The 16,007-nt window shown below is 38.6% G+C and overlaps 1 protein-coding gene across 1 annotated transcript; it reads left to right on the forward strand.

The window, feature by feature from the left end:
• Window positions 1–319: 319 nt before the first annotated feature.
• On the forward strand, window positions 320–15,782 carry HELQ (helicase, POLQ-like; the record flags this gene model as incomplete). Its single annotated transcript, XM_010135747.1, has 17 exons — window positions 320–1,058; window positions 1,341–1,519; window positions 2,065–2,265; window positions 3,268–3,340; window positions 3,799–3,896; window positions 4,475–4,573; window positions 5,297–5,442; window positions 6,316–6,555; window positions 6,732–6,873; window positions 7,188–7,292; window positions 7,804–8,023; window positions 8,808–8,965; window positions 9,826–9,924; window positions 10,197–10,370; window positions 10,959–11,072; window positions 13,155–13,289; window positions 15,696–15,782. Coding segments are annotated over 17 exons (3,009 nt in total), but the record flags the coding sequence as incomplete, so codon positions are not given.
• Between the last annotated feature and the right edge of the window lie 225 nt (window positions 15,783–16,007).

Consider the following 16,007-nt stretch of genomic DNA (forward strand, 5'->3'; position numbering starts at 1 on the left):
GGGAGCTCCGCCGGGGAGGGAGGCTCGGCCCGGGCTGAGCCCTCAGAGGGCTGTGCGTGGCGTGAGAGGGGAGGCGATCTGGCCTTAACTCTGGGAAAAACATCACTACCAAAGTAATCGCTACCAATTCCCGTTTCTGGTGTAGGTGAAGTTTCACTGAGTGAAAGCATACTTTCCTGTCAGGAGTCCAGCCAGGCTTTCCTCACAACCACCACCACAAAACACTGAACTGCCTCATGAAGTAGGGCAAGGCTTAAGTGACTTCCCTCTGGTGTGTGTGCCGTGCGGATTGCTAATACACGTTGTTATGTCTTTACAGTGTGGTAATGATAGCGAAGAAGATATGTTTGGCAACTCTGACAGCTTTTATGGAAATGATTCTTTGCTAGCTCACATTGATGATACAGAGCAAAAATACCTGCAGGATAAAAATACTGATATTAAAGCAGCTGGGGAAATCCTACTTGGGAATCTTCAGTCAGGAATTCACCAGAAAAAACAAGATAATTTTTCTACATCAGAAAATATGGTTGTTCTCAAAGCTGACGAAGAGGGTGCTTTGCAAGTCAGTGAACATGAGCGGGGGGATAGCAATCAAGAACCGACTGGATCTGCTTGGGACGACTTGCCATCATCACAACTTCTGTACTTTGAGAAAATGGGTGAACTTTCTTCTGGTTCTAGGATACCTCCAGTCTCAGAAAGGAGGAATATACGTGTGAATTCTTCATCAGACAAAATCAGGCATCCATCATCTTTTTGTCCTGATGCGGAACGCAGGAGCAGATCTGCTGACTATTCCTCAGACTCCAAGTGTGATTTGTTCAAAACTGAGAGTCTGAAAGATCATCTGAAAAGCGCTATGACTGGAAATGCCAAAGCCCAGACTCTGCAGGCCTCTAAGACCAGGCAGCTTAAAGAAGCTGTCCTGTCTGAAGAGATGTGTGTTGCCAGGAAAACAATTGAATCTTCTTCTGTTGATATAGGCCCTTTTTATGGATTACCTAGTAAAGTTAAAGATCTGTTCCGACAATTGAGAGGGATTGAAAAGCTTTACGGTAATGGTTTATTGAAAAAAGAAAAATTGCTAGTGAAGCGTTGCCTGTTTTACCTGTTAAATATTTTTACAGTTTAATATTTAATGTAGTGGAAAGTGATTGTTTTGTTCTAAGTAGTTACTTTTGTCTTTTTAGATGAGTGAGGAAGGTTGATATGGCTTATAGAATATTTTGGATTTCTCAGTCACTGAAAGCTTTCAACAGTTTGAAGAAAAAGTCTCAAATGGGTTTTGATGCTGATTAACACTGGACGCTGCTCATAATTCTTTTTGAATTTTGCAGAATGGCAGCACGATTGCTTAATGTTAGAATCTCTACAGCAAAGGAAGAATTTAATATATTCATTGCCAACCAGTGGCGGAAAAACACTTGTAGCTGAAATAGTAATTCTCCAAGCATTGCTCTGCAGGCAGAAGGATGTTCTGATGATCCTGCCATATGTTGCCATTGTGCAAGAAAAGGTCTGGATACCATGTTTATGATACTGTTATGATACTATTTAGCTTTTCTGATCTCTCTTGTTACTTGGCTGGTTTTAATTCTGTGATTTTGATAAATACGTGGTGGGAAGTGAGTGACTTCTCTGCTAAATGCAGCTCTGAGTGTCAGTAATTTCGTAATAAAACAGACTTAAATTATGAGGTGAAGATGCTGAGTTATAAAGTGTGCTGGATTTTGAAAAAATAGCTTTTTTGCGGTGTTACGTATACTCTGCAGTCTTAGAGTTGTACTGCCCAACTTGCTAAAGAAATCATCTTGATATAAAACCTAATCTTTATGTAAAGGAAGAGTTAATTTTAGAGAACAGAGGTAACCCAAGCTTGACAACATTTGCGAACACTTCACCTCTGCAGTGGGGAACGGTCGCTGTAGCTAGTGTGTTGTCAGCAGTTCAGACAGTTGATTGACAGTGGTGTGGGTTGTTCATGTGCGTGCTGAGGCGGCTCTGAAATCCAAAAGGAGTATGAGAATATTCTCTTAACTGATTTTTTTTTTTTTTTTACAGGTTAGGGGTTTATCAAGTTTTGGGGTAGAACTGGGTTTCCTGGTTGAAGAATATGCTGGAAGTAAAGGAAGATTTCCACCAATCAAGAGGAGAATAAAAAAGTCTCTTTATATTGCTACTATAGAAAAAGGACATGCTCTAGTGAATTCCTTAATTGAAACGGAAAGAATTGATGACCTTGGTCTGGTTGTAGTAGATGAGGTATGTTACAAGATTTACTCGGATTTAAAATATGTAAATTTTTATATTTATAATATGGAGTTATTAGCAAAGAGCAGGGTTTTATTACATAATTTAGCTTTGAGTGTTTATAATGAAATTATTACTAAGGGTTTTATCTGCACTGGTGCATAATTCTATAATACTGAAAATTATTTTTCTTTAACTGAAGCATTTGTTGCTATATGAGGACAACAGATTCTGTATTGAGTGACTTACTGTCTTAGTGGTTGATGGCAAATTACTTAGTACCTACTCGTCAATTAGACATCCCTAATGCATTGGAAAAAACGAATCATTTTAATCATATGGAATGTATTCTGTGAATTCCAGAACTAAACTCCTAAATGTGAAAACATAAGACTTCGAGTCTGGTATTAATAACAACTAAATGAAACAAAGAAAATCAGGTAACATTTGACTGTGAGAATTGCCTCTTATTCTGCCCTTTAGTGGTGTGGCTGAGCTGCGCTACCAAGGATTGACTCTGGAGTTGAATCACGTGTACAGGGGTGTCTAACTCGAATAATGCTTCAGGCCGATTGGCCTGCAACACAGTAGTTTCTAAACAAAAGGCACAGTAAGAATCAATTTCTACTTTTTCTGGAAGTAGCCAGCTGCTAGAAAACTTACATATTAACTTGCACTGTAAGTGATGCTTGAAGCATGGTTTGTTTAAAATTGCTTCAGGCTGGTGAATGCAAAGATCTCGACATTTATCAGGAGTTAACTGCATTAGTCATGGTCTAGTTAAAGGGAAGGTACGTCTTGTTACCTATGTTTGCTCTTGGGTCTGTTTTTCCGTGATTCTTAAACGTTGTTTCAGTGAGGCTGTACTTCTGGAAGGAGCTTAGCAGAGGGATATCATGAGGAAATCCGTCAAAGACATTCCTGTAATATTTGTTTAGGACTATATGGTTTTTTATTACAAATATTCTTAACTTAGTAATATTCTTGCATTTTCTTTTTCCCCTCTGTGCACAGCTCCATATGCTTGGTGAGGGAAGTCGTGGAGCAACACTGGAAATTACTCTTGCAAAACTTCTTTACACTAGTAGTAAGTCATGGCTGCAGTTAATGTTATTAAAATATTGTAGTGATGGCATCTCTAGAGAGAAGTCTTTCTATGAGAGAAGGCTTTCTGTGTTTGTGTCCGCTTTCGAAAAAACATGGCATGACTCCGTGCGGTGACCGTGTTTACTCACGGTTAAGTTGGTTGACCCTGTAATGATGTGCTGGGTGGTTTTGAAGCTTTTTTGATACTTCTCTGAAAAATCCTGAGTATTATCAAATGCCTTCCATTTCTTCATGGAAGCCCCTTAGCCATTCCAATTAAATGCTTCTTTATAGAAGGATTCCTTTTTTGTGTTTACATCTCAGGTAGTATTTCAAACCTGCTATTCTGGCATTTTCAAAGACTTAATGAAGAAGCAGGCTTATGAATTAAAAATACTGAGCAGAAGTGTTAAAAATTGTGAACATGGCAATAAACTCATCTCAACTTCTGTTCTACAGAAAACACACAAATCATTGGAATGAGCGCAACTTTAAATAACGTTGGAGACCTGCAGAAGTTCCTGCAAGCGGAGTACTATACCAGTAATTTCAGACCGGTCTGTATACAAGATACCATAGACTAATAGAGAAGAGATTTGGCTTTAAAATTATAGGAAATCTGTTTAGGACTGTATCACAGCTTTTGTGCTTGATTTCACGGCGTGATGTAGCGTAACGCCTGCTACTGCCTGCAGTCATACCAATACAATAAATAGCACTATGCACTGGTAAAGGCACAGATGCAACCTCTATATTGTTGTGTTAAGCTGCTTGTGCAATTTTAACTAAACCAGTTTTAAATTACAGCTACTGTGGTAAAGCATTACAGTTAACTTGATGTAACTAGAATCTGTCCTATTGGTGCCTGCATGCTGGCATGACCATGGTATATGAATAGTACATGGGATACAACATTTGTCATATTCTTTGTTGTAACTAGACACTTTCTCGAGGGAGATGATTAAAACAATTAACTTTTTTAGAAAATTCTTGATGGGGTGAGCGTGTGCTATGTGATGCTTAGGAAAAAACAATAGCTATACATCAGTAGTAGCTTAATCTTCAGAGAAGATTTGGTAGTTTAACTCATGTTATCTTATATAACCTATATCTATATAACCTTTTATCTCCCTAGGTAGAATTAAAGGAATACGTCAAGATTCGAGACACTATTTACGCAGTTGACAGTAAAACAGAAAAAGGCTTTACTTTTTCACGTCTCCTTAATTTCAAGGTAAAACTAAAGTGTTTATAGTTTCTTTGAACTATGGTTATGGAATGTATTATTTTATACTCATTTATTTACAGAGCTTTTACCAAAGAAATTATTTAAACATGATAGTTCATTTGTAATACCTATGAGAAAGAAAATGGTAGGCTTTGGGGAGAAAAAAGTCTTTTATAATATTGAACTCTGAAGTTGATTTTCACTTCTTTACTGCTCTTTGAGGCAGAGTTTTCTTGAGTATTTTGACATGTGAAAAGCAATGGGTGTGAGTATTCTAGATACCTAATGCATTATGGTTTTCGGTAGACTTTCTCAACAGTTGGTCTCTCTTAGATGATACTGAAAAGACTTTTTTTGTTGTTTTTGTCAGCTTGTTACTGCCTTGTAGGGATTCATTTCCATTGTTAAAAGAAAACTGTGTGTTATGGTAGACTGGGACTGCACAGGTTACATCACTATGCTGTCACTAAAAGAAATTGAACATTAAGGGGAGTAAAGGAAAGCATTCAGCTCTTGCATCCATGTGTCCCTCAGTTCAAGCTAGATATGTTAAACTCTTTCAGGTGAGGTTTGGGGAAAAGCTTGTCCTTCAACTTCTTGAAATTGTCACGTTAAAGCAAATGGGAGTATTCTAGCAAAGGCCGAGAACAAGTACTGAGTGTTTAGTTTATGACTCAATTGCTAAGTTTAAACGTTTGTATTAAGTTTAAATCTCTGTGTTTATGATAGTATTCTAGTAATCTGGAGAAAGCAGATCCTGACCACATCATTGCACTGGTTACTGAAGTTATCCCTAAACATTCCTGCCTAATCTTTTGTCCTACTAAAAAGAACTGTGAAAATGTGGCTTCAATGGTGTGCAGGTACCTGCAGAAGTAAGTTTTTGTCACGATTTTTTAATTATATATGGAATAATTGGTCAGAAGTTAGGATTTTTCTTGACTAGCTTGCAAGTGACTTGGTCACCAGAATTCATACTTTGAACATGAAATCATGTAAAGTTGATAACTGCATAAATGATAGCAAACTGCTGAAAGCTCAAGAAACAAGTGTTTACCAAAAAAAGTTACTGTTTTTAAAAAAATCAATTGAAAAAACTTTATTAGAGGGCAAATAATAAAAAAGGGGAGCATACTAAGTTAATCTAACCTTGTGTCCCTTTGGCACTGGTCTCTACAAGCTTAGAAAACATTTTCTCTGTAGCCTGGTATGTGGTCATGTATGTTACTAGTTGATTGACCGTCTCTCTTCCATACCTACTTGGTGAATGTAAGATGTAAAACCTAAACCAGGCTTCGTTAATAAAGCAAGATTTATTTTTGGTTTTATCTAAATGTGATTAGATCAACTCATAAGGGTCTAGTAAAGTTAAATTTTATGTAGGAAGAATTTATATTAAAAGAAACAAAACCCCTCCCTTGCTATCAAAATTGAAACCACTTTTTATGTACTTATAAACTTCACCACAAGCTGATACTGGCCCTGCTTTTTTTCTTCAATGCACTTGATACCCACACCCAGTCAGTATTCGATTCCTTCTCTACCTGTGCTGCTTATAAACCAGAAAAGAGTTCTGTTGCATCTTAATCAGTCTCCCATGTACTGCTGCTTTAAAGTTACTGGAAATAACTATTTTTCCTACCTAGATGTTAGAGGAATGGGTAATGAACAGAAGTACAGTAAGCACGTCTCTTTTTAAGTAGTTAATGATTGACCAAAATCTAAAGAAATGCTTTTCCTCCTCTCAGAGAATTTAAAGCTCATAGGGAGGAAGAGAAACAAGATCTCATCAAGAATCTAAAGAATATTGGAAATGGAAGTATCTGTCCTGTTCTGAAACAAACAATCCCTTTTGGTATTGCTTATCACCATAGTGGCCTTACACATGATGAAAGAAAAAGTATAGAGGAGGCATACTCTACAGGTGTCCTGTGTCTACTTGCCTGCACAGCTACTTTAGCTGCTGGAGTCAACCTGCCAGCTAGAAGGTTAGTAACTGAAACCTGGCTTATAATTCAGAAACTCGTTCAAAGTTTCCCTCGTTGATTTACACATCTGTTCAAACAGGCGCATTTGATTTTAACTAGTTACTAAGCAAGGGGCATATTTGTAAAACTTTATTACTGCTTTATTAATTTTAATATAAAGCGTAACTTCTTTACAGGGTTATTCTCAGAGCTCCTTATGTTGCTAATGACTTCCTGAAGAAGAACCAGTACAAACAAATGATTGGCAGAGCTGGTCGAGCTGGTATCGACAGTGCTGGAGAAAGTATTCTCATAGTGCAAGAAAAAGACAAACACTTGGTAATGTTTACGAAACTGTTGATAATTTCAGCTGCTGGATTAAACTCCTGGGATGAACAGGAGAAGCTGAGCTGCCTGGCTTTATTTTTGTTCACTTCTTCATATTGCAAGTATTTGATTTATGTAGTAATACCTATAAACTACCTTCATGTGGCTTGTTTTCAGATGTTTTGTTACAGTTTTTGAACTGTAAACTTTAGATGTTTACACTTATTTTCTTTATAAGCTGAATCATGCAAGTCAGTATTTTTAAGACTGTAGAACTAATGCATAAATATTTTCCCTGAACTTAATATATTTCTTACTTTTTTTAGGTTCGGGATTTAGTTAACAGTCCTTTAGAGAACTGTTATAGCAATCTTCTGCTGGAGTTGACCAAGGGAATGCAGGCTCTGTTGTTATCTTTGGTTGGACTGAAGGTATCAGTGAACTCTTCTCTGTGGGTAACTTAAGTGGGAATGCAAAGAAAATCTTATTTTTTGATTCTATAGAAAAAACAGGCTTTCAAAACTGATTGGCTTACAAGTTCAGACGAGCTTCTAATCAGGTAAGAAGAACAAAGATTTGATTAGTGTTTTCAACTCATTTATCAAGTAATCGCATAACATGACACTTTCCTTATGTGTAAGTCAATTATATCTTCCTTATGATGCTTTACAGTATTAATATTTCAGTTTCTGATTTAAAATACAAGTAGAAATAGTGGAAACAAATTACTGTGATGCAGTAGCTAGAATCGAACAGATGGAGAGCAGTCCCGTCAGATCTATCACAGACTGTCTGTTGTTCCGTTTGTTGTCATGTATTTCTGTAGGAGCACATTAACTATCAAACTGCTTCTCCATTCAGTAAGTTTTTTCATAGAGCTTATGAATGTGTTATGGGAAATGACACCCCTAGACATGCTAATCACTTGTAAAACTGATGCAGATAGCAGTTACCCACGAGGAAGTTGACAACTTCATGTGCAGTACATTGCTGGGTGTTCAGCGGCAGCTGCTGTCTGAAGATAAGAGCCTCTCAGAGATAATTAAAGACGGGCTTGAAAATCTAATTGAAAAAGGACTCCTGAAAGGAAGAATATCTGAGAAGGACAACAACTCCAAATGTACACTAACAGTCACACCATTGGGTAGAGCTACATACAAAGGTAAGACTTTCATTTTTATTATAGTCTTTATTTCAACAAACCCTTTCATCTCAGCCTTATCTCAGTTTGATATGTTTTCCCATCTTCAGTTTGAAACTGCAATGAAAAATATTATGTAGAGAGACAGTTTTGATTACTAAATGATATGCTGGACTGAACGTGAGAATGAACAAGTAGTGCGTGGCCAAACGTGATGGGAATGAAGTGTAATAACATCGGTCAGAACGGCAGTAAAACCAGAACTGTACCCCCCCCAAATTATTTAAAGATTTGACTTAGTAATGAGAACGGCTCACGACTTTGTTTTATAATTCATTGTGATGAACAGGTAATGTGAATGGGCGTTTCTTGATACGGAGGGAAGCTTAAGAGGAAAAGAAACCATATGACGCGTAGACCGATTGCAATAAAGAGAGTGTATCAGGAAGTTCTGTTTTCCTGTCATAGCGTAAAGATTTGGGGTATGGAACACAACTGGAATAGGATGAAGCTCTGAAAAATTTCTCCAGTCTGCGATATTGTTCCAGGGTTTCATAAAAGCCAAAGCAATTTACAAACACTCCCAAACCACCCACGGAACAGACATACCTGGAAATAAGTGACTGCCTTTCCTTAGCTCTGTTTCACTGATCATGTTAGGTGAGAACAATTAGTCAGGTTACAGTTATTTCTCTTAGTTCAGTTGGCATAACAAGCTTTTGTGGAAGATAAAGGAAGTATTGGCTCTATGTTAGAATCTTAACTCTACCTGTTTAAAATTGCAATGGTTATGTGCTTATTATAGGGTCTATAGACTTGGCCTACTGCAATCTTCTTTACAGAGAACTGAAGAAAGGTTTGGAGGGCCTGGTTCTTGAGAGCAGTCTTCATCTTCTGTATCTGACAACTCCATATGATATGACTTCTAACTGTAGCCCAGACTGGATGATATACTTGAGACAGGTGAGAATTTACTAGCAAACATACACCGGGGCATATAGTAATCCTGCTTATTAAATTTTAAGTAAGTTTATACACATAGGAAATGTAGGTAGCGGGGTAACGATTTGATGAAAAGTTGATACGTTCTTTTATTTTCAGTGACAGGGCAGAAGTATTGCATAAAATCCTAAATTCTCTTTAGCATCTGTCATATTTGACCCTGTTTTGGGGAAACAGTGGTATGAAACACGTGTTAGTTGCAGTACTCCAAATCCTGAGACTAATCTTGGTGCTAGCCTTGTCATCACGTCAGAGTCTGGTTAACGTTAAAGACAACTTTCCTATAAACTGGTTATATGTAACCACATCATTGTAGTCTTGCAAAAAAACCATTAAATTAATCAAGAGCCACATTTACCTTTTGCTGCTCGCTCATTTAATCTGTAGTTTAGGGAGCAAAATCCACTAGAGATTGTTAAGTCCAAATCTTTCTTTAATATCTGAGTCTTAACGCTTAACTCCAGCCATGACTGCAGCTATTCCACTACGACCAATACCTTCCTACAGACTAATGTCACCCTTAGCGGCATGGCCTTCATCCCAGTCTTGCACACTCTGTAGGATCCACCCATAATTCAAGTGCTCCCTTGTCTGTAAAGTGTTGTATACTAGGGGTATCACTAAAATCTACTTAATTCTGTTCAAGTATGTCATTCGGAGATGAACAAAGAGGCTGCAGATCTCACTCCAGTGACCAAGTACTGTATAGATGATGTGTAGATGTACAGAGATGTTGAAAAACATTGTTCTGCTTTGAGTAAGACTTGTGTTTTCTATAATAGGAGAACTATCTGAAAATTCTTTATAAAATCTTATTTTAGTTCAACCAGCTAAGTGCAGCAGAGCAAAAAGTAGTGGATATCGTGGGAGTGCCTGAAAGCTTTATTATCAAAAAGGCTGCTGGTCAAGCCATCAGAAAGGTAGGCTGGAGATTTCTCATACCTAAGATGACAGTTTAGTCATTTGACTCTTTACAAATTCTAGATTATTTTTCTGCTAGTGTTCTTTATTACTGCTCTACTTATTAAGGTTCTTTTAACCTCACTGGCTGGAATGATGTTTGACGTCTTTGGGTATAACATAGGCATATTTTAGATGAGGAGGAGTAAAGATGAAAAGAATTTCCTTATAGCGCTAACAGAGTATCTTGAATGTGATACTGGCTCTGAATTTTAACCTGCTTTATTCCTAGAACGTGGACAGTGCTGTGGTAAACAGGCTCTACCTGTCGTTTGTCCTTTATACCCTACTGAAGGAGACCAATATATGGAGCGTTTCAGAGAAATTTAATATGTCCCGAGGACACGTGCAAAATCTCCTTAATTCTGCTGCCTCATTCGCCTCCTGTGTTCTACACTTCTGTGAGGTAGTACGTTAAATGAATTCCAGCAAGTTCTTTAGGACTGGCTTTGCAAAATCTGGAGTTTTGTTCTCTTACATTAGAACTGAACACAGATGTTGCATCTTCCCTGTGCACAACTGTGTTTTTTCACCTTCCTCGTTTAAAATTATTTCTCCTGTTCAGAAAAGCATGCTTGATATTTGTTATATTAAAAGTAAGCTTTTGTACTGAGAACATGAAGATATACAAACTCTACCGGGCACTGATCAGTGTCAGTGCTGCTGGTGAAATAATTGACAATTTTACCTTTCTCTTGGAAATAAAGCCATCTGGTTGTGGAATGTCAGCTCAGGAAAGCAGCTGACTTGGCTTTTTCTCTTTTTTTTTTTCCCTCTATTGAAATAATGCATTGTTTATCCTTCAGAACTGCCCAAACTTTGGGATGTTCAGCTGAAGAATGCTGAATACAACTCTGCAACTAGCTGAAATGATAACTCGGAATAATAGTGCTTCCCCGCTTTAAAAGCCAAATACATGCTCATTGCCATAGCAGAGCTCTTATCAGTCCTGCCCCTCAAATACGGCACTTAGGATGTGATCTTTTGTCTGCAGGAATTGGAAGAATTCTGGGTTTATGAAGCCTTGCTGACAGAACTCACCAAGCAGCTGACATACTGCGTGAAGACAGAACTCATCCCTCTGATGGAGGTAGCAGGAGTTCTAGAGGTCAGTAAACCTGGCTTTGTGAGATTTTCCGGTGTAAACTTGTATGCTGTTACTGTGTCTTTCAGGTATATCTGGCAGACCAAGCTAGTTTTTATTTCTCTCACAACAGCCCTAGAGGCTGGGGGAAAAGTGATCTGTTGAGGAAATGTGAGCTGGAGCCAATGATGTTTTCTTCTGGCTGCTACCACAGCAACAGTGAAAATGCTGCATTTGGACAATAATTAGCTATATAACTCAGCTGGAAAACAGAGTCCAGGTTTCTCTTGTGGTAAGGATTCTTCAGTTCGTGGGACTGAAGAGGAGTAAGAATTTACATATTTAAGTTAGAAGATCCTCACAGAAATACGTGAAGTCCTGTCTGGAACTTCGGCTTGTACAGTCACTTGCAGTGCTGCACGCATTTTAAATAAGAAACTTCGCTGGTCTCTGAATCGAAGACTCCTTTTAAAGTAGAACGCTTTGGGGGGATTCAGTGCAAGGTTATAGTAATCACCAGACTTTGCAAAATGATCTAACCTGCCTGTCCACCCTATTATATAGAATCAGTTTGTCAGCAAACCATTTAATTTAGTGGCAGAAGGCTTTATTCTGAGAAGCAGAATGATGATGAACACCTAGAGCCTGATGGATATTTTGTATGTGTATCAAGTTTTCTGAACTGAGTGCAAAAGGTAACTAGTCTGGTTTTTTATGGCTCACTCCATATGGGAGCGTTTCTGTTTAATGGTAAAAACAGCCTGGACAGCATGATTCTGCTGAAGTTGTATTTTAAAGATAACTCTTCAAAATTGTTGCCATACTAAGGTACTTCCACACTGAAGTTAAAAACAGCTGGTATTTGTAGCAGGTAAACAGTCAACTTGAACAGATATGATTTGCATAGATTTCTGTGGTGGAAATGATAAAATCAATCTTAAGATCACTGTAATGAAAAAATTATTTTCTGCACGTTTACTTGCACAATTTTCGAAGATCAATTGAAAACCTTTCCATGAGATTTAAGTCATTATTGGGGAAAGATTCTGCATCATTGGTCATACTGGGCGTATAACAGCCAAATAGAGCACAGAAAATACTTGCTGGCAGTTAGTGGCTATTTTTGGTGAAGTTAATGACGTCTGCTTCCCATGAATGATCATGCATAGTCCTCAAGTTACCATGGAGGAAGATAATATATTATAAGTGTCACCTGTTGGATGCTAAAAACCCCCACATATTCCATCAAATATATTTTTCCCTCTTTTTTTAAGAGGTGAGCTGGGAAAAAACCAAAAGGTAACTGACCAAATGTTTGCAGGTGTAACACTTGTTCATCAAATGGGTATTATTCCATAACTCATGATATGAAAGCCTTGGGGATACTAAATCATTCCACTCCTAGCTTAGAAATGCATTTTAATTTAAAATTCGTAAAGTTCTGGCAGTATTTGTTTTGTAAAATAAATATTTGCCCAGAGGTGGTCTGTTAAGCAAATACTGCTTGGTTGTCTTATGTAGCAACAGGATTAAACAAAGCAGAGAGAAGCACACCCCCTTACACCGGTGATAATCACATTCCAGAGAATATCTCCTGTGATATGTATCTCTCCTGTGTGAGAGCTCACAGGCACGACTTTGCACAAAAATAGAGAATTTTTTTAAAAAGTTATACTAAAGGAAAAAAACATAGCTTGAACTGTACAGTGGAGTGCTGTGCAAGCGCTGTTCTGTAAAAACTGGGGGGACAAAACCCAGATAAACACAGTCCTCCTTTCACTTAAGACACCTCCAAAGAATAAGGCAGTCATCCCTGAATGTAGAAAACATGATGGCAAAGTCAGTATTTGATCTAGGCTCAGAGAAAATAATGACAAGCGGGGTTCCCAAGAGCTGGCTAAGATTGTATGTGGAGATATTTCTTAGTGGTAAAGCTGTATTTCTGGGGAGTAAAGACTGGGTGAGTATTCATTTCTTGGAAAGGTAAATCAAAGAGAATGCGATTGATACACAGAGGTGAAATCTTTGAAGTTGGTGCAGAGATTGGCACTTAATGGTAATTCTTATTGCCTGTTCTAAAAATCTTACTCAATTTTGGACTTGCAGGCGCGAGCAAAACAGCTTTACAATGCAGGCTACAAAACCTTAGCACACTTGGCTAATGCAAATCCAGAAACTCTGGTCCAGATGGTTGAGCACTTGTCCCGACGTCAAGCCAAACAAATAGTTTCATCTGCAAAGGTAAGTTAGCAGCAAAGTTGTAAAAACTTCCCTCAGAAATTCAGTATGGCAAAAGTGGATGTTTGAACGACATTAGAAGTGAGGGATTCAGTTTGCTAGAAAAGGCATTAGTGGATATTTGTGATCCAAATACTGATCTGTATTAAGAATATACTGAAATATTTTCTTGACGATATAATTTATCTAAGTGGTTAAGAATAATGAGTTGAGCAATTGCTGACCTTCATGCTTCTGAATGATAGGCAAACAAACTTTTCGTAACAATTTGTTATATACAGGCTAGTGGAAAGTCTTCGTGCTTCTGAATGATAGGCAAACAAACTTTTCTTAACAATTTGTTATATACAGGCTAGTGGAAAGTTGTTTTTCAGAGGCAATGCAAAGAGCAAAAATGTTTGGCAGCTTGTCTGATAAAACGAGGGAAGGAAATTACTACCTTGTTATAACTGAAAATGCTCAATTCTGCCAATACCACAGGACTTACCTGACAGAAATCCTAGTGGTAGTTGTAATAAATGAACAGGATTTTCAGGACTGTGGAAATGGGAACCAACAAGGTATCAGGTTAAACTCACCTATTTAGATTGCTTTTGTCATGCCCGTTGTCATGGTTTAACCCCAGCCAGCAACTGAGCACTGCACAGCTGCTCACGCCCCACCCTGGTGGGAGGGGTAGGAGTGAGAAAACTTGTGGGTTGGAATAAACAGTTTAACAGGTGAAGGAAAAGCCACACACAATCCCAGCAAACCAAGGAATTCACGCACCACTCGCCATGGGCAGGCAGGTGTTCGGCCACCTCCAGGAAAGCAGCGCTCACTCCCCACCCTGGTGGGAGGGGTAGGAGTGAGAAAACTTGTGGGTTGGAATAAACAGTTTAACAGGTGAAGGAAAAGCCACACACAATCCCAGCAAACCAAGGAATTCACGCACCACTCGCCATGGGCAGGCAGGTGTTCGGCCACCTCCAGGAAAGCAGCGCTCCATCATGCCTAACGGTGATGGGGGAAGACAAATACCGCTGCTCTGAGCATCATCCCTTCCTTCTTCCCCCAGCTCTTATTGCTGAGCATGACATCATATGGTATGGAATATCCCCTTGGGAATTTCAGTTGGGGTCAGCTGTCCCGGCTGTGTCCCCTCCCAGCTTCTTGTGCACCCCCAGCCTGCTGCTTGGTGGGGTGATGTGAGGAGCAGAAAAGGCCTTGTCTCAGCAATAAGGAAAACATCCTTGCATTATCAACCCTGTTTCCAGCACAAATCCAAAGCATAGCTCATGCTGGCTGCTGTGAAGAAAATTAACTATCCCAGACAAAACCAGCACACCCTGTTATTCTTTCTAATTGTTTCCAGTGTTGAACATACATGGTAAGAAGGGCCTTCACTTAACTGCTTCCATGGCACACTTAGTGCCTTAGGCACACAAATAATCCAAGGGAAAGGAACTGTAACAAACACTGAGTTGGGCCTGAACAAATACAGGAAGTGCGTTATCAAGTGGTAGTATTTTCTCTCCTCAAGGTTCATTAATCACTCGCTGTTGCAATGGTATCAGTTTCATATCTGATTCTGATAAAATTGCAAGCTTATGGTAAAGTAAGGGAATGCCTAGAATAAGTGAATGGGTGGCTGGTATTAAAAAAAAAGTCAATAACAAAGTCTTGGTTCGTATCTTCTCGCAGAGTAAAAGTGCTAACTTTGGAGTTTGTACACTTAAAGGTCGTGGCCATTTGATTTTGCAGCTCGTTACTACTTGATTTGCTGCTCTGTAAGCCCAAAGGGGTATACGCAGACTCCGAATCTGCATCAGTGCTAAACCCAGCAGTCTGGCTTACTCTCATACTCAGGTATTAAACTGATTAAGTTTCTCCAACTGGGAAGTTAGTGCTTGCGTTAGTTAGTGTTATGGTACAGGTGCTAGTGAGGGACTGTTACACCCCCGCTGCCAGCAACAGTTCAGGGCAGCAGATTAAACAGTTGCTAATATTGGGGGTCCTGTTGGTCTGATGTAAAAATGCTGGAGTACGAAATGTTGTATAAAGCAAAAAAACCTGGTAACTTGGCAGGCACAACTTACAAATGTTTATTTCAACATAGAAAATAAATGTTTAAGCTTAAAAATACTGTTATGTGATGGCAAAACAGAGAAAACCAGCTGTGCACTCTGTGAATTTTTGTGTTAGTGTCTTCCGTATGGGTATGCGCTAAATGGTAAAACCATCGGTAGCAGTACTTGCGAAAACGTTTGTCCTTTGAGGCAAAGGTGCTGTGGCCCTGTGAGCAGCAGCAGCAGTTTTTGACAGACCAGACGCAAGTTTGGGAAGAAGCATTGTTATTTTAACCTGTCTAACAGTCAGAGCTAATGCTTATGTTTGTTTTCTAATCTGGGGCTTTTTTTTTCATCATAGATGCTGCTGAGTGAAAAGGCTGAGGCTTTACAAGAAGAAGTTGAAGAACTCTTAAAGGTTCCTACAGATATCCCGGGGACCTCCTGACCAGCTGTTGTGAAGAAAATCATGAATCCAAAAATAGGGATATTTTAAATTTTTTAACTTTCCTATGTAAAGCTGCTGTAATTGTAATAAATATTTAATGCCTTTTGTATACCTTAATTTTGTGTGAGTTCTGGGTTTAGAGTGTTTCTTGGAGAGTCGTCTTCACTTGAGGGTTTTGATAATGAACCTCTTGAGCAATAGGCTAGAATCAAAAGATGTGAACTT

Source organism: Buceros rhinoceros, unplaced genomic scaffold, assembly GCF_000710305.1.
Source record: "Buceros rhinoceros silvestris isolate BGI_N320 unplaced genomic scaffold, ASM71030v1 scaffold995, whole genome shotgun sequence".
In the NCBI taxonomy this organism is placed as follows: domain Eukaryota; kingdom Metazoa; phylum Chordata; class Aves; order Bucerotiformes; family Bucerotidae; genus Buceros; species Buceros rhinoceros.